The sequence below is a fragment of the Besnoitia besnoiti genome, chromosome I (assembly GCF_002563875.1).
Source record: "Besnoitia besnoiti strain Bb-Ger1 chromosome I, whole genome shotgun sequence".
Lineage (NCBI taxonomy): Eukaryota > Apicomplexa > Conoidasida > Eucoccidiorida > Sarcocystidae > Besnoitia > Besnoitia besnoiti.
Genome location: NC_042356.1, coordinates 4723676 through 4749059, shown reverse-complemented (window position 1 = coordinate 4749059; position 25384 = coordinate 4723676). Strand labels below are relative to the sequence as shown.

Sequence of the window (25384 nt, the reverse complement as noted above, 5' to 3'; positions counted from 1 at the left end):
TGTAACTCTCCACCGTCGTCAAGCAAGTCACGTAGCTGCTGGCAGGGCTCCTCCACTCTGCACTGACAAGTGGAAAGTAAGGTCGCTGCGTGAGTAGCCCCACATGGTCAGATCCTTGCGCAACGGTGCTGCTGGGGCAAGCCCGGCGCCGTTGACGAGGAGCGACGCTCAACAGAGTCGGCAGATGAGAACCGGAAAACGCACTGAATGCGGCCCCTACGGGTGCGGACGCACAGCAGGACCGGCGTATGTGGCTAGCTAGAACGGAAAGTGACCGCGAGAGCCTTCAGCAAGACGGAGAAAAAAATGCGCGGAGCTATAGAGCGAGAGGCGCTTGAGTCACTTGCGCCTCACCTGCCATCTCGCCGTTTTTCGTCGCGCATGCTGCTGCGCTGGCGAGTCGAGCATGCAAGTCGCTTGTGTGCCCCGAAGGACTAGCGAAAAAAAACTCCACCCTGATGTTTCAGTCAGCAGCAGAGTGGTCACTATGGATCTATTCGTTTTGCGGATTTCCTTGGAGACTGTGGCGGTACGTGCATCACCAGTGAGACATTCCTCGAGGGACCTCGGATCGCGACTGCGCACACACAGTTGCCGACTCAAACCCGCCTGCAAGTAAAAGTTGCTCGCTGAGGCTCGGAGTTCAGTGGCACTAAGGAGTTTCCACAGGTGCTACCTTCCAGGATTTTTCCTGGGCTGTCTCCCGCTGAGTTCAGGAGGGCGGTCTGGAGTCATGCGTGAGCCGTTTTGTATTGCCTTTCAGGGCCGCAGAAAACCGTGAACCAATTCGTTGTCACCTCCCGCTTACCTCCCTGTTGTCGACTATTAGCCTGCGTTCTGCGAGTTCGTCGTTTCCGTGTCGTCTTCCCATCGTGATATGGCTGGATGAGAGGCAATTGCTGTGGATGCGGGGCTCGCAGTACGTGGAACTGCGGAAGTGTTTTTTTCCACCTCGTTTCTTGTCGCGACCGCCTCAAGCGGCGCCCTCGTTGAATCAACAGGCAAGCTCCTCAAAGATGATTCCGCGTTGTGGTCTTTTCTCCAAGTTTCTCCGTCGTGGACGCCGGGAAACCCGATATATGCGTAGGAGTGCCGGTCCCTGATCCGTTCAGTCCGTCTGCAGCCGCCCTGTCTCTTTCGTGTGAACATGTGTTCATAGGGAGCTGCTGTGGTTCTCCGTAGGTGAGAGCAGCCAACCTGTCAAAATCCTGTCTGGTGGACCGCCCCCGCGCCTCTTTCACGAGTATTTTACATAGTCACCCACATTTCTTGGTGTGCCTTTTGTTAGCTCGTCGCGAGTTTTCCAGTGTGTGCTCGGGCGACTCTGCTCCTCCCTAGAACGCCGCCGTCGGCAGGCGTCGCGGTTTTCCGTAACTGTTTATCGCGTATGTGCCTCTCAAATCACCCTCAGTCTTCAGCGAATTTCGCCTGATGGATTCGACAGCGCCATACTACAGAGATCGAGGCGGGGGACAGGCCCCCAAGCCTCGCCACCCTGCGTCCTCCCCGAGTCTTCATTCAACAAAAGCAGTGCGAGACGGGCCGCCGCGTGTGCTCCTTTCTGCGTCTACGTCGCTGCGGCGAAACGACCAGGCGCTTCTCGCTCAAGAGGAGAGCGGGCACTGCGGAGAGCTGTCCCGTTTCTTCACCTCTTCTTCCAGTGCCCCGGGGCCTCCTTTCCCTCCCTCGCTCTACGACAACTCTTACCTGAACAGCCTCTACCGGCCGCCTCTCCTGGATGCGCACGGCGCCGTCATTCCGCCAGCCGCGCTGGGCGGACTCCCTCCCTCGCCTCCCTCTCTGCCTCCGCCTGGGGAGATATCGATGGCCGCTTTAGGGACTTCGAAGACTCGCAGCGAGGCACGAAGAGAAGACGAGCCGAACTTCAGGCATTATTGTCCCTCCGTGACAGACGCGTCTTCTCCGTACCACGTGAAACCCCCGGTCCTTCCCTTCTCGCCTCTGAGCATCGATGACAGCCAGCGTCTTCGTTTGTCTGCGGCGCGCGAGACGTCCTTCGCAGCCTCTTCGATATCCGGATCTCCGCGCCGCCCTCCGCGTCCTTCGTTCTTTTCTCTTGGGCAGGAGGAGCTGTCGTCGCCTCCCTGCGACTTCTATTCTTCCGCACACGGGAACTGGTCAGCGTCGGACCCGGCCCTCTCCGGTCTGTCTTCTTGTCTCGCCTCCCTCGCCAGCCGTGCGCAGGCTCTCTTTTCCGCGCTCAGGCACTGGGTGGAGGGTCGCTCGGAGGCCAGGCGCTGTCGAGCTCCGCGCGTATGCGTCCTTTTCAAGTTTGCCGCGGCTGCGTGCTGCGCTGTCGCTCTCCTTCTTCTGCTCTTCGTCTGCTTGCACTCCACGCGCATACAGAGTCAGCGAAGCAAGACGCTGTCGCTAGCGAGGCACTCGCGAAACCATGCAGACGCTGAAACTCCAGCCTGGCACAGCCCCCGTTTTCCTCAGCTGTATCCGCCGAACGCAGCCGGAAAAGATGAAGAGGAGGAAGTGGAGAGCAACTTCTTGCCTGGTGCAGACGAGGAAGAGGACGAGGGCGAGGACGCAAGCGAAGAAGCGAACCCGCTGCTGGCCGCGGCAGGCACCATGCTGGTGATCCCTGGCGTCGGGGAAAAAGGCAGGAACGCTTGCAAAGAAAGTACGTTGGCGAAGAGCGACACATGGTGGACTGTCAAGTCGCGCTTCTATCTCAGTGATTGGTGTCGGGTGGTGTGCCGGAGCGGGACAGTGCGCGAAGGCGCCGAGGCCACTGTGCCACGCCTGAGCAACTCCTCTTCTAGAGCAGGAGGTGGTGCTGCAACGTGCAGAACCGATCCCGGCACCAGGGGGAAGCCGTCTGGCGCCGCGTTCAGTCTGTCTGCCACGCGACGGGGTTGTTGTCGGACTGGTCGCAAGTCGGTTGAGGAAACTGCGGCGCAGACGACGAACATCGTCCACCGAACGGCGAATTTTCGTGATGTGACCTTTCCGCCGCCATTCGTGGCTTGCTGCGGGATTGGCCTGTCCACTGTGGGTTGCAGCGGTGCCTCTTTGAGGGCGAAGAAACCTTGGAGCCGTGCCAGAGTGCTTGGATGCATAGAGTGCAGACGCACGTGTCTCCAACAGGTGTAACTGAGTGCTGTTACGTTGCACTTCGAGTCTTTGCAGAAATGCTGTTTGGCGGAGACCTCCGGTTACAACTTCTAGTTTGTGGGACACTTGATGAGGTACACTGCCTGCCTGCCGGCTTATATGTGTACGTATGAACATAGATATATACATGTATGTATAAGTCGGCCGGCGTCGTATCTTGCGCATGTGGAAGTCTTCACCGTTTTTTTCTCTCTTCTTTCCGATCTACCCCGCGTGTTTCGCAGGCCTGTGGGCGCGCGAAACGCTTCGTGTGTCTGATGCCTGCCGCTTGTTTCTCTGTAGGCGAGTATATTGGTCACACCCTCCGTCTGGCTCACGAGAAGTCGTTCTTCTCGCTCTTTTCTGAGACGAAAGGCATGACAAAATACGAGGCCAGCGACGTGGTTGGCACCGACGACGCCCTATACACAGTAAGGGCGGCGTGTCCCCTCTTTGAATCTTCTTCCTCGCAGGATTGACTGAATGCTGGGCATCAATTTCAGTCTCTCAGCAAGAGAGACGCGAGGAAGCAACGGCTGAGACCTCCCTCCGCTCTGGCGTGGGCGTTGCGAGGCTTTCCGTGTGCCGCTGTGTTTTCGGTTTTCTCTCTTTAGGTGTTTGATTCTTCGTACGCCATAGGCCACACGAGTTACACGCTTCACCCTTTTGAAGAAAATAACTACCTCATCGGCAGTCCGGTGAGTGTCTTTCTCATCTGCCTCTCGCGGGTTTGTTTCCGCAGTTGACAAGTCGTAACTCGCAGCGAAAGAGTGTATCTTCCGCGGCAGCTCAGCTCACACCCGCAGGGCATCGAGCGTGTGGGTTTCTGTGCATGAATGCATATCTGAGTGGATTCTCCAGAGTGTTTTCATGCAGCGCCTGATCATAATTAAACCAAATGTGGCGAATATGGCGAGAAACGAAGTCATCGATGAGGCGTCCGCGACCTCGCACATGTTTGTGTGTTAGACTCTCCGGCGCGTTGTGCCACCGACGGCTGGGTGTGTGTTGCAGGCCTTTCACGTCGCATACGCAAGTGTTTCTGTCCTTTCTGCTGGCCTGTTTGTGTGTTTTCGCGTCCATTTTTGTGCTCATGCAATCATTCCTTTCTGCTTCGCCGCAGGAGCGACCGGGAGGCGGCGACTCGCAGTGGGAGGGCCTCGCCTACGATGATGTGGTGAGTCTGCGGGTTCGCCTGTTGTTTCCGCTACGCTTCCACTGCTCGCTTTCCCCTCTCGAGTCACTGTTTGAATGCGACGCGGCAGCATACGTATGCATATATACATGATTAGATACGTGCGAGTGAAAAGGCCGGTCAAGTTGGTGAACTCCAGGCAGAGCGCTGGAAAGCTGCATTGACAGAGGTTTGTGTCGTCCGCGGTCTCTACATCGGAGACAGCGTGCCAGCCGGCCTGAAAGCGCTAGGTGTATCGGCGTATGCATGCACGAACGTATTTTCATACGTTCGTTTGATGACCTTCAATGCGGAAGGCCAGCCGCCTCTGCGCACACGCCAAGAGTCCAGATGTTTCAACTTCCTCTGGGGTGTCTGCGTCGTGGCGCGGCGACCGGTGTATCTGCGCTGTTGCGGGAGGGAAGGGCGTGTGAGTGTGCTCATTGTGGCTTCTCTGCGGTCTCTGTGACGCCCTAGACGAAGCACTTTTTCGCCGTTCGAGAAGCGATCGTTGACGACACGAATACGCCGCACGCAGGAGGCCGCCGGGCTCCGGGCGTCGCCCCTCACGTCTCTGCGGACAACAAGCAGGCTGACGAGGCGTCTGGCGTTTTTCAACTGTCGTCGCTCTTTGCGCCTTCGTCTACGGCAGCGGAAAGCAAAGAAGAGGACCCCGCGCGATCCAAGAAGCCCTCGAGGAACAAGAAGGAACGCGAGCGCGCGGAGCGGACTGGCGACACTGACAGGCGAGAGCGAACCGAGCAGACGCGCGTGGAAGCCGCAGACAGGCAGACCGGAGACGGGGGAAAGGAAGCCGCGGTAAAGGAGGTGAAAGCGAAGAAGGAGAAAACGAAGGACGACGCACCCAGGACGCGGGGCAACCAGCTCCCGCACTACCATGCGTGGATCGAAGAACTCGCGGTCAAGAACAAAACGTACGCTGTCCTGCAGTCATGTCGGACCGGTAAGCCCAGCTAACGAAAGCGAAACAGAGAGGATATGGAGGCCCAGAAATCAGTTGCATGGAGAAAGGGCGAACACTCGACGGTTGGGGTGTGGCATGTGGCGGGGTTCTTTCCTCTGTACAGACGACCCCCTTCTTTGGCGTATACGGATTGCCCCCGTCGATTGGAGAGCGCCGTGAATCTCGAGGGCAGGCCTGGCAATAGATAAATGTGCCTGAATGCGCGTCAGTGGGCACCGAAAGCAGATCTCTGTCTCTGCTGTTTTTGTGACCGGCAGTCCGTCTGTGCGTCGCATCCAAATGGCACAAAACGCAGAGTCGGCTCAGCTATCCTGTCGGGGGCGATGCCTGTCTCTTTTGCAGAATTCCGCTTTTCAGCGGAGAATAAGGGCTTCGAGGTACGTCGGGAAGTCGCGGGATCGCGGTGGAGCTCTTCCACCTTCCGAGCCAGCTGGCGTCCGCCCGCAAGATCTGCGTCTGTCGATCTCGTGCGACAATGCCTTCCGATGCGTCCACTCATCGCCTTCCATGAGAGAGAGGGGCGGGTTCGCAGTGCATCTTGCGGCAAAGAAAGACTTAGGCGACTTCGTTGCTTCTGCGCGTGCGATGTTGTCGCGTGAGATAGGGGAGTAGCGTGATGCGCGGATACCGAAACTGAGCGCGCGTTGCTCTGCATGCGTCGCACTGTGTTTTTCCTTGCAGGGCCTCGTAGGCCTGCGACACGCGAATGGCTCATTCTACTTGCTTGGTAATCAGAGTTGAGTAGCCGCGGGTGTGCAGAAGACCGGCTGCATGGCATCCCAATTTCCGGATAGTTTTTGTCGGAACTTCATCCTCGCTACCTTCGCTGAAGGGTTCCTATCGCGTCACACCTTTCCTCTGGCTGCTTCCTACATAGACCACGTTTCGCATATTCGACGCACACAGGAGTCCCTTCTCTGAGGAGGCGAGTCAAGAAGCTGGGGTGTTGTTTGCAGTAAGGTGGAACTGCAAGATCTTTATGACCGCGACACGCCAGTATGCACGTGCCCTCCTGTGTGCATGAGTGCGACGGCGTTCTTCGAGTCTTGGGTCACTGTGTCGAGGCGCAAGCATTTATTTAGTACTGCAGGTGTGCCAGCATGAGCACGCGTATATGATAGAGGAAGTGCGTGAACATGCGCCGCTGCATGTATCATCCATGCGGGCGTGGCTCATGTGCTCTGCGGAGGTCGGGTGTGGCTCGCCGTTCCTTCTCAGGCTTGTGCGAGGGAAACTACTGCAAGGGAGGCAAAAAGGGCAGAAAAAGAGGTGAGGAGGCGAGGATGTTTTACTTCGCTCCGGTGTGCGGCGGCCTCGCCACGCGGAAAATTGTGCGTGTGCGAGTTGCTTCCTCCGCTTCCGGGCGGCGTCAAATTCTCCTCCGTTATTCCTCTTCAGCAACGCGGGCGTCTGTCTCTTTTTCAGCGTGGCTGCCCTGCGTTCGGGCGGTCTCAACTTGGCGTCAAGGCTCGTGTCTCCACAGGGTTGTGCTGGGCGTGACAGGGCCCCCCTGCTGCGGAGGCGCCCCAGAAGCGGAAATTCGAAAGAGAGGCGAAAGCCTTCTGTGGAGTACCGGGAGGGGGACAGATAAGCCTGCGGGCGTGTCACACGCTCTGGATAGTGAACGGGTAGGAAGCGTAGGCACCTGCTGACTGTCTGTGCTCTGCGACGGCCTCAGGTCACGGGCGCCTTGTGTTGATGGAGAAGGTCGATGGAGGCGACGATGGCGAGGCGTGTCTGTGGAAAACAGTGAAAGTAAGTCCTTCCGTATGCCTCCTTCTCCCGCATCTCTGGGGTTCTGTTGGCAGCCGCCCCTCCCGCGTCACGTAGTGTTGGGTTCTCGCGATTTCTCGGCATGTCGCAGTTTCCCGTTGTGTTCACGCACACATGCGCATGCATTCAACGATGCATCTCACGGCCTGACTCTTACCAAAGTCGAGTCCCGGGCCTTACGCACGCCTCCCTGCTGTCCACGCGGCCAGCAGAGCCCTGGAAGAGGGGGAGAGAGAAACGGAGTTGCGTGGATATCTGTGCTGCGGCAGTATCCTTGGCGGTCCTCTACGGTCGTCACCCTCTGGATGTCGTCTTGGTTTGCCGAGGGAAGGCGCCCTGACTGCGGATCTGCTGGCAGGGCGAGTCGATCTCCGCAACGCCAGCGGACGCGGAAGACAGCTGTTTGTGTCTCACACCGTTCCGTCGGGTTGTGGCGGCGTTTCTCGATTCGCACCCCGTGTGTTGGCATCACCTTCCGCGTCGAGGTCGCGGCTGTCCGTGGCTCGCTTTCCTCAGGTCCTTCACCTTCCGCCGGAAATCGGCTTTCGGGACTACTCCTCCATTGCGGTGCGTGGGCACCACGTGGCGATCACGTCGCAAGAAGACTCCGTCGTCTGGATTGGCACGTTCAACCTCCCAGAAGACATTCCTGCGCATGGCATGGAAGGCACGGGCGAAGGCGCGGACAAGCACAAGCCGCGGATGCTGCTGACCGACCCGAGCGCTCTCGAAGTCTCCCCAGGTACTTCGCAGCCTAGTCGCCCGCCCTAGCGTGGCTCGTTTCACGCGACGTTTTTGAAAAAACCGCAGTATGATTCTGCATCGATAGGCATATATATACGTATATATATGTGTGTTTATGTACAAATGTCCGGGTTTGGCGTGGATATGGGCATTGAGGCAGGTGTCGCCGACTTCTAGGGAGACCTGGAAGTCGGAAGGTCCTGGATGGTGGTGCATGTGCAAGGAGGCTGCGAGCCGGATCCTCCATGTGTGGCTTTGTGCAATCCGTGCTGGTTTGTTAGGCGGCGAGTTGCTCTATTTCCCTCGAGATGAACAGTGCCGCATCCTCTACTGCAACATTGAGGGAATTGCCTTTACAGGCCGGTTGCTGGCGGCAGGTGAGCGTCGCTGGAAGTCAGCCGCGAACGAAATACAGCCCCGAACGCAGGTTGCAGACTCGCGTGTGTTCGGAGATGCTCCGAAAAGTCTTGGTTCGCTGGAGCGCAGGCGATAATTTATTCACGAGAAGCATGCAAAGCAATCTCAGGCTCAGAGAGTACAGCGCAGGACCTCATGCGCTTCGCGGGGCTCAGCAGGTGCCAACGCAAAGGAGCTCGGAAACAGCACGAATGTGCTTGGCGCTGCTAGTCTTCTCTCCCCCCAAGTGTCACCTCCACGCGTGTAAACACAGCAAAGAGTAGGCATATACATTTCTATATTTGCATACATGCATGCATACATACATATATGTATATATATGTATAAGCGCGAGCGCGTTGGGGTGAGCGCTTCTAGACCGGTGCGGGGGCGCCATCGAAGTTATCTGCAGCATGCGTGCGGTGTTCGGACTTATACGCGGCTTTTCTCTGTGGAGCTTACCATTTTGTGTGTAGTTTCGGACAAGGTGAAGGCCGAGAAGCAGAGCTCCCAGTGCATGACAAAGGACCAGAGCGTGCATCTGTTTGCACTGCCACCAACGTTCAGATTCTGACCCCCGTTGATCGCGTGTGATGCGACTTTGGATCGTTTTCGGCATCGAGGGAGAACTGTCATGGGTCACGTCGGTAGCTCCTCGGAGATGCTCTACAAAGCTACTCTACCATGTGTGTATGTCGACACTGGTTATCTAGATTTCGTCCTCCGCTCCGGACTCTGGTAGCTTCGGGGAGTCGCGTCGGAGATCGTGAAAGAGGGAGCATACAAGCGGTGCACTTTGGATCGCTACGGAGCCAGCTTTTCTGAAATCGAAGTGTGTCTAGAGGAGACCGTCTACACCACGTTGCTTCGTTTCGTGCGCGACGACGCACAGAAAAGCGGACCTTTGCTCGTGCCAAGCAGGGCTCAGCCGCCGCTATTAAGACACGCATCATTTGGTTGTGTATGCAAGGTTTTCCCAACACGCAAAGCGGTACAGCACGTGGGCGTTGTCACCTGCTGCGCCGCTGAACAGCTGTTTTTTGCTTAGCGGACGTTAGCCGCCGGAAGGAAGTGGGCATCACGCAGCGAAGTAAGGCGAAGATAGAGAGGCAGGCAGCCACTTTTTTTTTTTGCTGCAGCACCAACTGTCTGCTTTCGTTTTCTGAACGGCGAATGAGTCACTTTCCCGCAACAATTTCGGAAACCATGCGTTTTCCCCTTCACGCGACGCCTGTTTGCGTGGCGAGAGTGTGCGGTCGGTTTCATTGCTTCCGCCGACTGAAACAATTCCACCTCGTCTCACACAATCTGCTGGTTCCCAGTAGTGGTATTTCTGCTGCACAAGGGAACGAGCGAAAGTGCGCGATTCCAACCGGAGACCACCGTGTCTAGATGTGGTGTTCAGAGATCCACTCAGCCTTCTCGTGGCGCCACGGGAGTCTCAGAAAAAGTGCGCACAGCTTTGGATGTGCGTGTGCACGTAGAAACTCGGTCGCGAGTTCAACTCCACTCAGATACCTTTGCTGGATAATATCACTGTAAGCTGCAGTCACTATACATTATACGTGTAGAGTTCGTATAGACATATAAGCGGCGCGTGATTTGATGTACAAGATTATCCAATCGAACAGTAAAACGTGCGGTTGTAAGAACATAAGTCTGCATATATGGACTTTTGTCCCTGTTTCACTCCCCTCCTGGAAGGCTGGGGCACATATTGTGGGCGCAGGAATTATGTGGAGCCTTCACGGGGCGGGACGGTGCGGGGTGTTCTTCTGAGCGTAGGTTCGAGTGTGTTGCGGCGGATAGGTGGTGCCGTAGACACTTTCAGGGATATTACTCAAAACAAAACAGGGGCCTGTTACTCTATGACGGCGAAGCAATGACGGCTGGAAGCAATATGTAGAATCAACGAGAGCTCGCCAAACGGCTAACTATACTCCAGGTGGTATGAACGGAATGTCGCTCCTCCCCCTCCTTCCGACGCTGAGATGATCGCACATGAACGTTAGCAGCAGCGGAACCCTAAACCCTAAACCAGAACTCGGAGGAGAGTTGCTTCACGTCGTTCCCATATGCGTAGGTGTTGTGCAGAATGATAGGTGATGCGTACTTGAAGCAGTAGTGTGTATCTTTGGCTCTCTCTCCTAGTGTAAACCCTGTGTGGAGCGGTGCACATGCCTGCCTGCTCAACTGAGCGCGGAGTCGGAGGCCAGCCTCTATCATGCCGGAGTACTGGTAAAAGCTTGGAGAGTGCTCTATTGGCAGTCGAACGGCAGGCAGCAACACGAAGGCAGAAATTCGCGACTAATGCGCTGGCAGCAGTTCAGAGCGGCCGTCGTGCGCGAGCCAAGTACGTGCAAGGGGTAGCCATCACTGCATCTTTTTTTTACATATTGAGACTGGAGATTTCGAGCGTGTTCATGTGTCCGGGATGAGCCAAACAAAGAGAGAAAGAAACGTGGAAGAAGGCAGAGAGAAGAGGCGCGCGCGGGGGAAACGCCGGAAACCCGTGCTTTCTCCAGAGGGCGTTTTCACGACAGTTGGTTATCCAGAGGGCCTACGCGAAAGGCGCCTTCTTTTACAAAACAAACGCTCATCTTTTCGGTCCCTCTGCCTATTCAACCCTGGACAACGTCCCCCCGCCCTGCCTCCGTTCCAGTTGACGGCCGAGAGCGGAGCGCCCCAACGCAGGCCCGCGGGTTTCAACCGCGCCTGCGACGTGAACATCAGCTCTCCATTTCTAGAACCTGGGCACTTCCCTTCTTCTGCGCGTTTACTCCTCCGCTTCCGCGTTGAGGATGTAGGTCAGGCCGCATCGGCCGCAGTAGGTGCGGTTTTTGTGAGCAGCCATGAAGACACCAGCGCCGCAAGTCTCCCTGGGACACTCCTTGCGCAGACGGGTAACTTTGTCGTTGCCGTCTACCTTGTAGAACTTCAAGACCGCGAGCTTAACCTTCTTCTTCTTGTGCTTCTGCTTCTTGGGCTTGGTGTAAGTCTTCTTCTTGCGCTTCTTACCCGCACCCAGCAGCTCCAGGGACTGGTACAGGGTCGACTCCTGTACGGAAGCCAGCACAGACGCGGAGTCAAAAAGTCAGGACGGAGTGGAATAGGAAATGGCACGGCACGAACAGACACCGTCCGAGGACCTGCCATCGAAGCATATACATTGCCTAGCGGTACACGCACGCAGAGCCACACACGGCGGGAACAACGTACAGAGAAGACAGCCAGCGAGAGGAAGCCGGGGAAGACGCACAACACCCGAGTTCGGCTGCAGATGCAAAACCCTACAAAGAATTGAACCGTGCAGAGGGGGACGCCCGGCATGTAGAGGGAAGGCCTGTCAGCTACTGTTTAGCGAAAAAGAAAGAACTCCTCACATGCGTTCGGATGTCCCTATCTGTTGTCATCATTACGGCTTCTTCCCTAGCCGTGCGCAGCGTCCGCCCGCCCCCGAAACAAGGTTTCAGACCAAGAAACTCTGCAATCAGAGCGATGTTTTCATCTGCCGCTCGACTAGCGGACGCCAGGCCACGCGGATACCGGAAATGTGGATCTCCAGGATAGAACAACGCACGTATGTATGGGGGGTGTCAACCGAAGCACTACTGCAGACTATCCAGGCCGGACGTCGGAAAACCAGACAGCGAAATTGAGGGTCCGCGAAAAACTCACCTCCTCGACACCGAGCTCGAAGAGAGTCTCGTCGTCGTCGAGAGCGTGGAGACCGAAGCACAGTCTCTGGTCCTCCGCCTCGATGCCTGTGAAGAGCAGACGCCACGCGAAAAGCACAGATGAATACGCCGCCTATACACCTTATAGTGGGCAAGAGTTATCTACAGTCCGTTCATCCTCGCAGAGGCACGTAGGCAACACCGCCGCCGCCTTCCGCTGGCTTCGCCGGGCAAACAATCGGACGAGAGAAGCATCTGTCGAGTGCATGAAAAACGCAGCGACCGATGTGTGAGAAGGTCGACGAGAGTGTATAGACAGTTTTCGCGAGTACAAGAGTAGAAGAGGCGGCGAACTCAACGCATGCAGTCGATGTCAGAGCCCCATGTATGCCCACACATGGTAAATCCGATGCAAAGAACGGAAAAACGACCTCCTCAAACGGTACAAAAGAGCGAGTCTTTTTCTCTCTGGTCAATTGGCCCAGAAACGAGGAAAACTGTCCGGCGCGTGGCGAGGAGAAACGTGAGAATGTGGGGGGGTAACCGTTTCGTGGCGACCACGAGCCCGGTGTGGCGCATTGATCGCGGACAGAAAAGCGCATGAACAAGCACGGAATTGCAGGCAAGAGTCATCATGCTTCGTCCACTCTACGGCTTGGGAAGAGAGAAGCAAGGGCGACGCTGAGCCGAAGAAAGTCGGAGTTTTCGCAACCTTTTCACCTTGGCCTTCTGCGTACCTTGGCGGGCCTGGAGTTGCTCCTTCACATCACGGACAGTCGAGGTCGGAGCGACCTCGAGGGCGAGGGTGTCGCCGCCGACAGAGAGAACAAAGATTTGCATTTTGCCGGTTTTCCCAGACTTTTCAAGGAAAAAGTGAAGAAGAAGAAAAGCACCCAGACATGCACACCGCCGCGCAGCCCCACATAGAGATGGGATAAGGTGATGAAAGAGAGACAGACGACCCACGAATTCTCCAGCGCTCGTCGTCGCAGATGCTTCACCGTATTAGCCGCCCTCTGCTGCGGCGATCTCGACCGCCAGCCTCTACTGCCTCTCACTCTCTGCTGCGTAAAGCGAGAAAGGGCGTCGTAGCTCTCTATCCCTGCTGCGTTCGTCTATACGCCGAACAACAACTGCCAGCCATGCAACCATGCAACGCTCTAGCGACTTTCCTTTTAGAGAGTCCTTGACAACACACGCTGTCCTCGCGAATATCTGGCGGCCACGGAGCGCGAAAAACCAAAAACAGCGAGCAGGATACACATCAGCTAGCGTACACAGGCGCTGTGCGTCTTACGCAGACATTTATAGCTCTCTATGTGTGGGAGTCCGAGGCTTTCGAAGTGAGGAAATATGTCTATTTTTCAATGTTTTCTCCCAGATCGTTCATCTTGACGGAATCGCACGACTTGCAGCCGCGTTGCTGCACTGACAAGGAACGAAATACAGTCAGGCGTCTGCCGGGTTGTTTTTTCTTTGATGTATCGTTGCCTCTCTCTTCGTTTTTCATCTGATCTGCAAGTCAAGCTCGTGATCACTTCCGTGGAGAGACATCCGTCGAAAGCTTGAGCTAGGCGCCGGGTAATCTTTCTCACAACTTGGAAAACGCGTTTCTATGTCGCTTCTCTTCGCTGGGGTCGTGTCAGCTGCGAGGTCGACTGCATGTGTACGGTTTGCTCTCGATTTTCTGCATCTCCTCGTCTTCCTCCTGACTAGACACGACAAGCTTATATCCACAGCACTCGGCTGAGGCCACTGCCCGTACTCAATTCTCTTCTCTGCCGTCTCTGTCTGCTTCGTTTCTGTTTTCTGCTGTGCAAAGACTGCGCGTGCGGCTCTTTCAGTCTCGCTCGGAAAGAGTTTGAGTACGGCTGGCTCTGCGCGCATCACTGGAAAAGGGCATCCTCGCCTCCACCACGTATTCGTTTCGGCGGACTGTTTGCTTTCCGTTTGGCTTTTCTAGTCGACGCCTTCTCTTCTAAGGCCGTGTGTTTGTTGCGGGAAATTTTCCCCGTGCTGCTCTCTCACCGCCCAAAGAGGGGGTTTCACTGCAGCCTGTCCGCGAAATCCCGCCTTGCCTGTGGTAATCTCTCGCACGACTTCTTCCTACCTCTCCTCTATCTCCTCATAACTCGCCAAAATGAGCGAAACTACCCTTCGCCGCGGTACGTTAGCCGCTTTGCAAGGCATCAGGAAGTCTGGCGCCTCTCGCCTTCTAACTGAAAGGGATGTCTAGAGAGTTCTCGGTGACTCCTCCGGGCGCTGACGCCGATGTGCGTGAGGGCCTAACGTGCCCAGCCCCTTTTTTGTGCCTCTGCGCGCCAGCCGCTGAGTGTGTGATTGGCAGCGTGGGTGTCCAGTCCTCCTACACAGCATGTGCAGAGACTTGACGAGCGATACACGTGACGAGACAGGGAACAGCGAGGGTTCCCAGTTTCTGGCAGTAGCGTGGTGTTTCTTGCTGTGTCTTAAAATTGCGAAAGGCCAGAGCGCAGTCCAGGCGCTTCCTCGTCATCGGCAGGGGCAGAATTATCTTTTTCTGCCTGCGTATATGAGTGTATGGATACGGGGAGATATGTATGTATACGTATGTGGATATATGCATGCGTGCGCGTGGCGCATTTGCGACAGGAATCCCGCATCTTCTGCCGACACGTGTATCTGAGAACCTCTTGCGTTGTTCATTTCCTCGGGAAGCATTGTTTGCCTTATTCACAGCCCTCGTTTTGAGACCGACACGCCACCCGTATCGCCGCTGAATTGAGTGTGTTTTGTGGATGCGGCCCTTCGACGGTTAGACTTAAGCATGCACTCTCGAGTGGCGAGGCACGTGTGCGTGGCGTCGGGTTTCGTGTTGTGTGTATGATCAGGCGCCTTCCTTGTTCTCTTCCTCTTCGTTTTTCTTGGAGCGTTTGTGACGCTGGAGGCCTACCGCTACATGTGGTAAGCCCCACGGCGGAAACTCGGCGCGAGCGGTCCCAGATAGACAGGCAGGTTGTTAAAGCTTTGTCTTCTTTCCAGAGAAGAGAGAAGCGTTGCTTTTTGAATCTACTCAGGTTCTCTTCGAAGAAAGTTTCTCTTGGGGGCGGGGGTAGCGCGAAACGGAGTCAGGAGGAGGCGCAGCGAGCGCAGAGAAAAGTCTTGGAGAGGCAACAGAAGGCGCCTTTCTCATTAGATGGACACATCCATTTCGGGTAGTGCCCGCACACATATATACATGTATATCTGACCTGCTATTCTCGTGCGTATTGCTGCGCGGCCTCTCTGGGTAGATGGGAGCTGGTCTTGATGCCTGCGACCAGCGTGTCGTGGTGATTTGGTCAGTGTATCGGTGGAAAAGTTCGAAAAAGAAAATCAATGACAAGGAGGGCGCGGTTCACGTGTCTTATGTTGTGCCGTGGCTCGTTCTTCAGGATATTCCTGTCGGTCGTTTTTGGCATCATCCTCTTTACGGACTGTGTCTTCTTCAACGAAGGGGACTTCCTCTACGATCCGTTCTACAAGTAAGCGGAGGGGGTCTACCAGGGCGCGTGCTTCGATAAATATGCTTGGTTTTGCGCGCAAAATATATCAACTGGCGTCCGTACTAGTGAATGGCTTCGCGAACTATGCAGGTGAAGTCATTCTGAACCATTGAATTCCTGGAGTCTAAGGCCTGGAGCAGTGTGCTGTATCCGCATACCGCTGCTTAGGGCATCGAGAGGTCACTTGTGGACGGTCGCGTTTTCAGGCGTCTTGCCTGATAGCAAACATGTTTGTCGAGTCTCCGCATTGAACCGCGGACGGAGAGAGAAACGATACTTAGTAGAGTGCCTTTTCGGGTTTCAATCAATTCGTGTGCGCGGCCACCAGGCCACTACAACAACGTGAGTTGTGCATCTTCCTGATGCGCTGTGCCTGCAGCAACTGGTTGGAGAAGACGTCTCCGCAATACTAAGACTGCCGGAGGCTCTTGAGGTCGATAACTGACAAGCGCAGTGTCAAAAAAATAAGGCCAGTACAGGTGCGCGGCCGCCTTTGGTTCACGAGGCTGTGACAATGGGTCAGCAAGCGTCTTCGGCTCACGCACGCGACAGCATTTCCTTCGCGTGCCGTCTAGTGCTTTGGATCCAGTTGAGAATGACCGAGTCGGCGAGGGCTTGTGATAACCGTGCAACTCCCCGAGCGTCTGTTTAGTTACGCTGTACCGTGCGGCGTCTGAAGGCATATATGTGTACGTAGGCGGCTGATCGCGGTGGCTTGTTTCTTGCCTGGTCGTGGGCTGTGCGACAGGCATGCTGGAACTGTTAAGACGGAACCCTTCCCATGTTGAGCAGGCACTTGTAAATTCGCCTCTTAAATGGTTTTGTCTTGCGCGCGGGACCTCGAAAGGGACGGGGCGTTAGTGCCGTCGGCCCGAGTTTCACGATGTGTTTTGGTAACATTTTTATTTGCAAAGGAAAGAAAACGCTACTGAGTTCTTTTCTAAGAAGAGATTAGATGAGCTTATTAACGAAATCACGCGTGTCGAGCGGAAAGTGACCTACGCTCCGCGAATGGGCGTCTTGAGGTTGTTTCCTCAGGCGATTCAACCCCGAGCCTCGGTGTCCTTTGAGCCAACCCCCGGCGGGCCTAGAACCCTTCACGCAGGTCGCGTTAGAAGCAGCTGCAGTAGATCATCTGTGAACGCCTGCTACCATGTGGTCTACGTTTTGATGGAAGGAGCTGTGCAGCGGTGATCTGGAGACCTAGTCAAATGTGGGGTCGCACCCTACGAAACCACACCTTGCGGCACTCTCGCTGCTTCACGGCTGCGTCGGTCCGAGTTCTGAATTTGATTCCAGAAGTCAAACACGATTGTTCACAAAAATCAAGTGGCCGTGTATGTGTCCGTGCAGTGTGGGATGCACGTGAGGAACACAGCGCTCGTGTTTCACATCCGGTACACGCAGTCGCCACCAACCGGTGCAGCTGGTATCAGAAGAAAAGGGACAAGCAAGCACGGATCCCTCCGAAGCAAAGAAAAATCCTCCCCTACACGACGTGTGCTGCCTCGCCGAAAATGTTCGAGGCACATGTACGACGCACGATTGCCAAAGCAACGCTAAACGTTTTCCTTCGTCAAGCGGCGCTGTTCGGCTTGTAGATCTCACCACCCCGTCCGCATCAGGTGACCAACATCTCCTATAGATCCCTGAGAATACGTTGAAAAAATTGCCGAGCGAAAAACATAGTGTCTGGCACTGCTCGCGGAAGGCGCAACCCAGCACCGCTCGGGGAAGGCGCAACCCAGCACCGCTCGGGGAAGGCGCAACCCAGCACCGCTCGGGGAAGGCGCAACCCAGCACCGGATATGATACTACGCAGATATCACTGTTCCAACATGGTCATGTAGGCGTGCATCGATAGCACATTGACTGTTTCGACGAAAGGAAGATATCTTCAGCACGTTTGATCTTCCACTAGGAGTTCCAGCTCCTGATCTCGGCACCCATTCGCCAGTGGACCGCCGCAGAGCTGATGAATGACTGTGCTACAGCACGAGGGAAGAAAACGTCTTCGCCTTCAAGGGCTGTTCTGAGAATGGGGGCGTAATATCTTCCAAGCTCACTGAAGCAGCTTACCTTGATGCAAGTTTTCGAGTTGGCGTACAGACGGTACGGTTGCTCCAGCCGAGGCTCAGGCTCGAACCAGAGCATCCTACGAGCCATCACAGGAGGGACGGTACAAACACGGATTATCGAGTCTCGCAGACCAAAGCATCCACCCAGGGGCCTATAGAGGATGCCCTCCGCATTCTCCAACAGCATGGATTCTGTGTATATTTTATTTTGCACATGCGCCGCAGGGCACAAAGTGGCTGAAATAAAACTGGACATGTACTTGCACGCACATGCACCTCCAGGCGTCAGCAGAATGTAAGCTGCAGGCACCGTCACAAAGAGATCCACGAAGATCGACATCGCCTTACGTGCAAGCTCACCTCTCAAGGTCAAGCCAGTCTTCCCTGGTGAGGCTGGACGCGTCCTGGGAACCTCCCAACGTCCAGCCGGCCTTCAGCCTGGATGACGGTGTCACTGTCTTGGCTGCCGACCTGAAGGTCTTATTGCGGAGCAGAAACGGCCTGGGAGGATTGGGGAAGATGAACGGCTCCCACGCGGTCTCTGGAATACTCAACGAGCTTCCTGAGTATGTGGCTGCAGGAAAGCGAGCCGCAGGTCCGACAGCAATCAACCACGCCATACAGCACGTCTCACTGGGCTGGCTACAGGAGCGATCAATGAAACCAAACTGGTCGCCATGGGCGTTCAACAGTCAGCCGGTCGACATGCAGTGCGTTGCACCAAATGTCGCAGTTCTGAGGATTAACTTCGCAAGCTCGTCAGAGCACAAAAACCTTGGGAAGACGTCGTAATGACTATGAGTACGGTGTATATATAGAAGATTTAGTGGACTTTGATCCCCTTGTTGATCAGATGTTGACACAAGTAATCTACAGTCAAGTGTATACTTGACCTGGGAAATTAGCGGCTAAAATAGAAAACCGATCGTCTGAACTTAGACGCACAGGCGGACATAACAAATGCCTGCCGTAGATGCAAACCTTTGTTGCAGCGCTGGGAAGAGGAACGGAGTAACGGCGAGACCGTACTGCGGCCGGGCACGCCAGGAGTTACGGGACACCACCGATTCCTCGGCAAAAAGAACCCAAGAGGCAGATGCAAAAAGCGTCTCACCTGCTCCAGGAGGCAGCTCGAAAGAGTTGCGCTGGCGAATGCATGCTTCACCAGGCAGCCAATCGGAAGACCGGAGAGCCCTAACATACTGACGATGCATGGCGAAGACGATCCAGTCATTGGATTGTGTGAAGGCACATCTCTCCTGTGACGCAACAGACAGCAGGGGATGCGGTGCAGCTAAGACGTGACTTAGCCACAAGGGCTACAGAATGCAAAAAAGCGCCGCGATGTGAACGCTCCCTTGTACAGAGTCGAAACGTGGTTGCATGGAATCAATAAAAGCAGTGTTGATTAGCACGCCACGGAGGACTGGAAGTCATTCACAAAGAGAGTGCGACTTCAGTTTGTTCAAGAGAGACACTGCATCGGGACAAGGGATAAAACATACCCGGTTCGATCGGCCGCATAGGGGATTCGCCATATGAGGGTGGATCCATTCGCCATCCCAGGCGCGTGAGTCATCCAGTCTCGCGGCGGTGGTTTCTTCCTCCTCGCTCAAAGGAGCGGGTTCGGCGTACTGGTCGTCGTCTGCGCTGCCGTCAGCCGCAAGCAAAAGCGTCTTCTCCTCAAGGTCCTCTGGAGCGTCCGCCCACTGCGTCCCGAACTTCCTAAGCTCAACAGCCTCTGTGCGTCCCATAGTCTGTTGCGTTTGTAGTTTTTGCTGCCCAGAAGGGGATGGCTCAGCCTCTGGACTGGGAGATGTAGCTTGTGAAGCACTCAAGGAATCAAGCATACGCTTACATACGGCTGGCCCGAAGGCTGACGATCCTTTTGACTTGTGAGCGCTCCCTAGCGACTGGCTGCTGCGCACCTTCTCGTCCTTCGAGGTGGGCGAAAACCCCCCCCCTCTCATCGACTTTGCCACCAGGGACGTTTGAACGGCATCGAAGTTTAGTCCTGTCGAGGTCGACGTGCTTCGCTGGGGAGGCTGCTGAGCAGGAGTAGATAAATTGCTGCCTCCCAGCAGGCCACTGCGTGCGAAGGAAGCTGAAGGACTTTGCTGTGGGCTACGGGCGCCACACGCTACCAGTCGGCTGCCCACCCTTGAAAGGGCGACTGAGCTCGGTGGACCACCAGAGGACTTGGCACCGAAAAAGCCGCTTTGCTGCATGGTGGGAGCTAGTAAAAACGAATTTAGATGTGTCTCCACGGTAGGAGCGCGAGAACGGAACGCAGCCGTCGAGGTCGCCGTGCCTCTTCCTAGTTGGGTCGGCGGGAGAGTTCCTCGGCCCAAACGAGCAAATCTTCGCTGCAGGGAAGTTTGCTGTTGAAACTGTAAGATCCCCCTATCACGCTGTCCTCCGGCTTGGTACGGCTTCTATCCGATTCCGCAGAGGGTGCCTCCGAAAAATATCAAGACGGCAGTCGTCGCGAACGAGACTTACGAGGGCAAGTATGAAACTTGTCACAGACGAAAAGAGCCAGCAGATTCAATATTTTGACTCGTCGAAACGCGAGCAGAGCTCTTGCATGCCACTGGATCGGCCTATCAGCCTGTCGACACGAAAAAAATCCACAAGGGTGATCGCATCCGCGCAGGAAGGAGCCACAATCCTTAAACAGCCTTTGGAAACAGCAGCATCCCAGAAACGCGCGAGGGAGAGCTACCCGAGACGTGCAGTGCACGCCGAGGTTTGTCGACAGAAGAGGCGCCGTTCCGACGCTCGACGAGACTTATCGATCGAGTGCTCTCTCGCGCCGTGGAAAGCGGGCAACAAAACGATGCAGACCGGTCCTCACACGAGATGCCTGGGTAAGAGGAGCTTCATTCTCAAAAACAGACTAGGCTTTCTGCTGCAATTTGCCGGTCCTGAAATGCTAGAGCAGCAAAGGCCCGCACCACAAGACAAGGACGCTGCCCGAATGCCGGCTTCAATCGCGGAAGACACTACACGTGCCGCGCAGGTTGGCTTGTCGTAGAGAGTCGCTGGACACGCTGCGACAAGTAAAATCACCTATGTTTTACCGCAGGAAAAAAGACACGAACAAAGAAGGTAACACCTTCCGACAGAGAAACTTAGGCAGGGAAGGTAATTCAAACACGATTCCAAGATATTCTTGAGAACAGAGCTCCCTAAAGGGCTCATTCAGTCTCGCACGTGGCTAGTTCGCGCAGCCCGGCGAGCAGCCTCACGTTCATGGACGCGGAACGCCAGCCAAATCGACCGCGTCTGGCTCGACTGCAGCTTGCTGTCCAAATGCGGTCGACAACAAGTGGCAGCTTCCCTGCTAGTCACTGGCATGCTGTGCTTCTCATGTTCCCGTGTTCGTAAACAGCTCAGCCGTCACCGGTTGGTCATGTTACGATCGGGCAGTTTCTTGCCATAATGCAAAGAGCTCCCGCATATCAAAGTTCACATGTGACATTCGTACACCAGTCCTTTTCGAGTGTCAGCAGGCCATCCTGCTGTCTATTTCTGCGAACATTCAATCAGCGATTGTCCTTTGTCTACGTCGCCTGCAGCGGAGATAGTCCGGAGGCGCGCGCTCATCCGGGCTGCATCTATGCGGCGGTATACCCGATCGCAGGGGCATCAGCACATCCACTGAACACATGCTTGCATTTTTGAGGCATAGAATGTCTACAAACCGCCGCGACCCTCGTCATCAGCAGCCAATTCCGGTGCGGACTGGATAGTAGGCCCTCTTGCGTACATCGCTGGTAACACAGTACGCCTCATGAATGCGTCGCTGTCCGCTCACGTTTCCGCACGCTCTCCACAGCTCTCGCTTCTCACGAGGTCCAAGAAAAGCAGTCACTCGCTGCGAACAGACCGACCTCACGAGCGGAAACATCCTTAAGTGGGACACCACTTCAGTCTGCCGTGTCTCATGATGCATTAAAAGCGACCGAGTACACCGTGCTCCCATGGAAATACTTTAGATACTGGCACGACGGCCAACAGAATGTGCGGCCTGAACCTATAAGGGACGTTGTGAGATGCAGGTTCTCACTTGGTAGTTGCTTGGCTTCCACTGGAGAGGTCAGTGTTCAGTGGGTTGTAGCCGATGTGTGCTTCTTCCCGAAGAGAAAACCGGGGATACGCGTCGCTAGTTTCGCCCCTTTCTAGACGCGACCATGTGATTAGTTGCACGAAACTCACACGTAAGGATCTAACCTCGTCTAGACCCTACGGCGTGATTCGCGCTCCATCAGAACCCCACCATTGTCAACGAGAGCTGCATATGCCTCCAGTCTCTCACACTATCGTGGAAGCCATCTTTCTAAGACAGCGACACTGTGGTGCTCGCAAGCCAGCAACAAATCCGTTAACTGCCAAGTGCCCGTTGTATTGTCAACGTACTTGTGGGACAAAACACCGAACAAAGCGAGTCACACCGCCACAGAAATTAAGAAGGACTGTCTGATGGCTGTCGAAAACTTCGAAAGGACAGCGGGTAATGCGATGCCTTAGTAAAAAAGTGGATACGGTTCCTATTCCACACACCCTAAACCTGTCGTGTCCCGATGTTCTTCCCAACGAAGACGAATTTTGTTGCGCGTGTGCCGAGTGCAAACTTCAGATGCGTGGTGGCACATAGTGGAGCTGACTGCTACGACGCGGATCAGCAGTGGTGCTCGTAAGGTTGGCTGCCCAGCGTCCACTTTCACCAAGCTCTGGAGAAAAACCCGATTACCAGACGCTACGGGATCTACTAATATCGTCGCGAGAGCCGTGACGAAGCAAACCACCAATGTGAGTCCTCAACTACTACTACTAAAAAACGCGCACATTCAGACGGCGACCACGTGCACTAGTCTGCTGCATTCTCGCGTTTCACATCGGGCCTCAGCAGAAGGCCACTTTGCTCTTGCAAGACCTTCTGAATAAACATGATCATTTGCCCATCTGCTTTGTCGACGTTTACTGAAAGGAAAACTGGTCTTTCCAATCGAGTCGCTGCAACGGAACACACAAACAGCACGCGGAGGCCGTGACATAAGACGATCACCAGGGTGGCGCGCGCCGGCGCGCAACGCAGCCCAGCAGAAAGGATAGTCTCATCGAAGAAACACCGCAGGTGCGGCTGTCCCTGTACGGAAAACAGGCATTCGAGGGACTTGATCGCTCAGCCAGGCTCAGGGTGAAGCGAAATGGGCATTCCTACCCGTGGCATCTGCACTGCTTACCGAGCTTGGACGCAAGGATGCTACTTGAACTGTCCACATCCGAGGAAAAAAGGCACGTGCTGACTGCCTTATTTCCGGTCGCTCCCTGCGAGGAGAAAGCACGCAAAACGCCAGGATGTCGAGCGCCTGCGATGGATACCTCCTGAACTGGCTCCTGGGTTTCGTTTTGATCTCACAGTTTACTCAACGTCAAATGCCGTCCAGCGTGCGCCATCGCAAGATAGCCACTAGTAGCTCGCCCTGGGCGCCAGTAGTGTACCAGTGTTTAATACGGCAGTTTCCGCATAGGCACGGGATCCCGGTAACAGGCGCGTAATCCAGAAACTTAAAAGGCTTCTGCGAACTGTATACAAAGTCTACAGGGACGTCCAGCCGCCACCTTGGTACCGCCAAGACCGGCCGCTGCGTGACACGACACGCTGCAGCCGGTCTTGCAGTGGCTGTCGACTCTTGCCTGAGCACTGCTCCGGGAGCATTGGACCACTCACGCTGAAAGTGACTGGAAATGCAGCCTCCAAGTCCTCAAAAACCTCTTTCTGGTCTCCAACCCAAATCCACATCGCATTTTCCATAAGAATGAAGAGGAATCGGAGGACAAGAGTGCGCATGTAGGTGCATCGTAGACGGTAAATTGCGAATGTCCCGCACTTCGCCACCAAGATTATTTTTCCCACCACGCCGGCAGTGTCAGGAGAGAACGACAGCAGTCCGCCGAGGGCTCCCGTCTCCAGCGCACTCTGTGACTCTGGCGTGCATGATTCCACTGACTCCATTCTTTCTGGCGAACGTCTATCGGCCGCCCTTCTTGTTGGGGAATCGTCGCCCTGACGTCTGAGATTTCGCCGGGTATTTGCCAGTCTGCCCACTCTACAGTCCACGAACCTCCAAAAACAAGACTGATGAAGTTGTACTGGCGGAAAATCTGCGAAGCAGGTTCCTGAGGGACGGGGCGAATAATGAATGACCAAGGGACGACGATAGGACTGACTGCGCAATACAGACTTAGCTCAGCGTTTTGGACACACAGGATTCACCGCGTTAGAATTAGTAGGCGGGACTGACGGAAAATGGTGATGTCGGAAAAGTAGCAGGAAAGGTTCCCCGAACAGGGAATCTACGGGAAAAGCTTGAATATTTCGTCGACGCCGCCGACAGCTCGTTGCAGCGACGTCTACCTCGCGCTCTTGCCGAGATCTCTGATCCAAAATCTTGGGACGGAAGCAGAGCTTTCAAGGAAGTACGTAAGTCGGGATCTCCGACGATCCTGATGCATTTCAGGAGGAAACAAATGCAGAGGGATGTAGACACTTGCAACAGCTTTACCGAAGCTTCTCTCGAGTTGACACGCTCTGGTGAGCTGCCAAGGAGAAAAAATTCAACAACACGTCCATAACATACGCATTCATCGGCACGTTCCCTTATCAGGGCAATCGCTCGCGACGCGGAAGGGGAGATGTTAGATAAGGAAAATGTGAAAAATGAAGTAGGACTTGTCTTTCAGTCCAGCCACGAGCATGCAACTGTGCCACGGTGCATGCGTGTCGCCGGAACTGCGTATCGAGACCAAAGAACTCTGGAGACCCGCCGCTGCCATGACAACCTACACTGCCGTGAATGTTTCCATGTGGTGCCGCTACGGAGGAGCGCGTTCGTACAAAATAGATATTCCGGAATTTAAACGTCTTCGAGTACATGATGACCTGCTAAGGGGGCTCCGGCACCGCCGGGCACTGCCCTTACAACGACAAGGCTGCGTCAAGGAGACACGCTTTTTGTCGAGGTACGGAAGCGTGACTGTAGCCAATTAGTTGTTTATGAAGAGCACCGTGCCCGATCTACAAACTGACCAGTAGGGAAAATGATTGCACCTACCGTATCAGAGCGTGCTGCCGGTGGAACTGGCAATCCTTGCCATGCGTATTCGCGAGCCAAGTATTCGCAGAGAGGTGGCGTGCCACAAATTTAGCCGTATATCTGTCTGGAGCATGCAAATCCGCCGTGCAGACATGGACAGGATTTCTTGCGGCGAGTGGTGAGAGACACCGCTGTTGACAGAGACTGTGCTTCCTATGTAATACGCGGAAGCTCAAATCCGACACAACGGGCCTGAACATGGTGGCAAGAGGCTGCTGCCGTGCAGACTTCAGCTACTCCGTATATAAGCAAGGTCTATCATGGCGGTGTCATTCGAAATCGTCCGAGCACGGCGGGCGGGGGGGGGGCGGGGGGGGGAGGGAGGGGGGGCGGGCGGAAAAGAACGCAAAGATGTCAGCACAGTGTTCTCTAGAGAGGGATTCAAGTACAACAAAAGCACGCACTGGCGATGGGTGGGATTAGACGTCCTCCAAATTACGCATCTGATTCTCAAAGGATCAGTTTGCCCTCCCTCGCTTTGCGAGTGCGCGCCCCCGCGTCCGCCGTGTGAACTACAGCTTCGAACAGAAACACTTGCACCTTCCGGCAGTAAGTAGAGTTTAGTGTGTGCTACTATAAACTACGCGGACAGCGGTCGTCAATGGGCAGAAACCAAAGAACCTCTTTTACGTTACTCTCTCGTGAGGCACAGACTGGTCTGTCGGGCTGCCAGGTAGCATGAGCAGCTTAAATCTCGGCACCCCCACCGCAGCGTCCACTTGCCGCCAGGGGAACCACTGGCTTCAG

At 55.2% G+C, this 25384-nt stretch overlaps 5 protein-coding genes across 5 annotated transcripts; 2 read left to right on the top strand and 3 right to left on the bottom strand.

Moving 5' to 3' along the window:
- Window positions 1-1431: 1431 nt before the first annotated feature.
- On the top strand, window positions 1432-8292 carry BESB_006860 (uncharacterized protein; the record flags this gene model as incomplete). Its single annotated transcript, XM_029359441.1, has 11 exons — window positions 1432-2650; window positions 3427-3554; window positions 3738-3821; window positions 4247-4300; window positions 4775-5261; window positions 5625-5659; window positions 5964-6009; window positions 6501-6551; window positions 6961-7037; window positions 7572-7797; window positions 8081-8292. The coding sequence occupies 11 exons, from the start codon at window positions 1432-1434 to the stop codon at window positions 8290-8292; spliced, it is 2619 nt and encodes an 872-aa protein (XP_029222354.1).
- Window positions 8293-10971: 2679 nt separating this feature from the next.
- BESB_006850 (ribosomal-ubiquitin protein RPS27A) lies at window positions 10972-12712 on the bottom strand (the record flags this gene model as incomplete). Its single annotated transcript, XM_029359440.1, has 3 exons — window positions 10972-11253; window positions 11874-11959; window positions 12610-12712. The coding sequence occupies 3 exons, from the start codon at window positions 12710-12712 to the stop codon at window positions 10972-10974; spliced, it is 471 nt and encodes a 156-aa protein (XP_029222353.1).
- Window positions 12713-14012: 1300 nt separating this feature from the next.
- Window positions 14013-15809, top strand: BESB_006840 (uncharacterized protein; the record flags this gene model as incomplete). The annotated part of the gene is made up of 4 exons (XM_029359439.1): window positions 14013-14037; window positions 14743-14815; window positions 15286-15375; window positions 15776-15809. The coding sequence occupies 4 exons, from the start codon at window positions 14013-14015 to the stop codon at window positions 15807-15809; spliced, it is 222 nt and encodes a 73-aa protein (XP_029222352.1).
- Window positions 15810-17000: 1191 nt separating this feature from the next.
- Window positions 17001-19702, bottom strand: BESB_006830 (uncharacterized protein; the record flags this gene model as incomplete). Its single annotated transcript, XM_029359438.1, has 5 exons — window positions 17001-17045; window positions 17476-17551; window positions 17835-18048; window positions 18589-18733; window positions 18980-19702. 5 exons carry the CDS (start codon window positions 19700-19702, stop codon window positions 17001-17003), a joined length of 1203 nt encoding a protein of 400 aa, XP_029222351.1.
- Window positions 19703-22347: 2645 nt separating this feature from the next.
- Window positions 22348-23496, bottom strand: BESB_006820 (uncharacterized protein; the record flags this gene model as incomplete). Its single annotated transcript, XM_029359437.1, has 3 exons — window positions 22348-22493; window positions 22724-22808; window positions 23212-23496. The coding sequence occupies 3 exons, from the start codon at window positions 23494-23496 to the stop codon at window positions 22348-22350; spliced, it is 516 nt and encodes a 171-aa protein (XP_029222350.1).
- Window positions 23497-25384: the final 1888 nt, after the last annotated feature.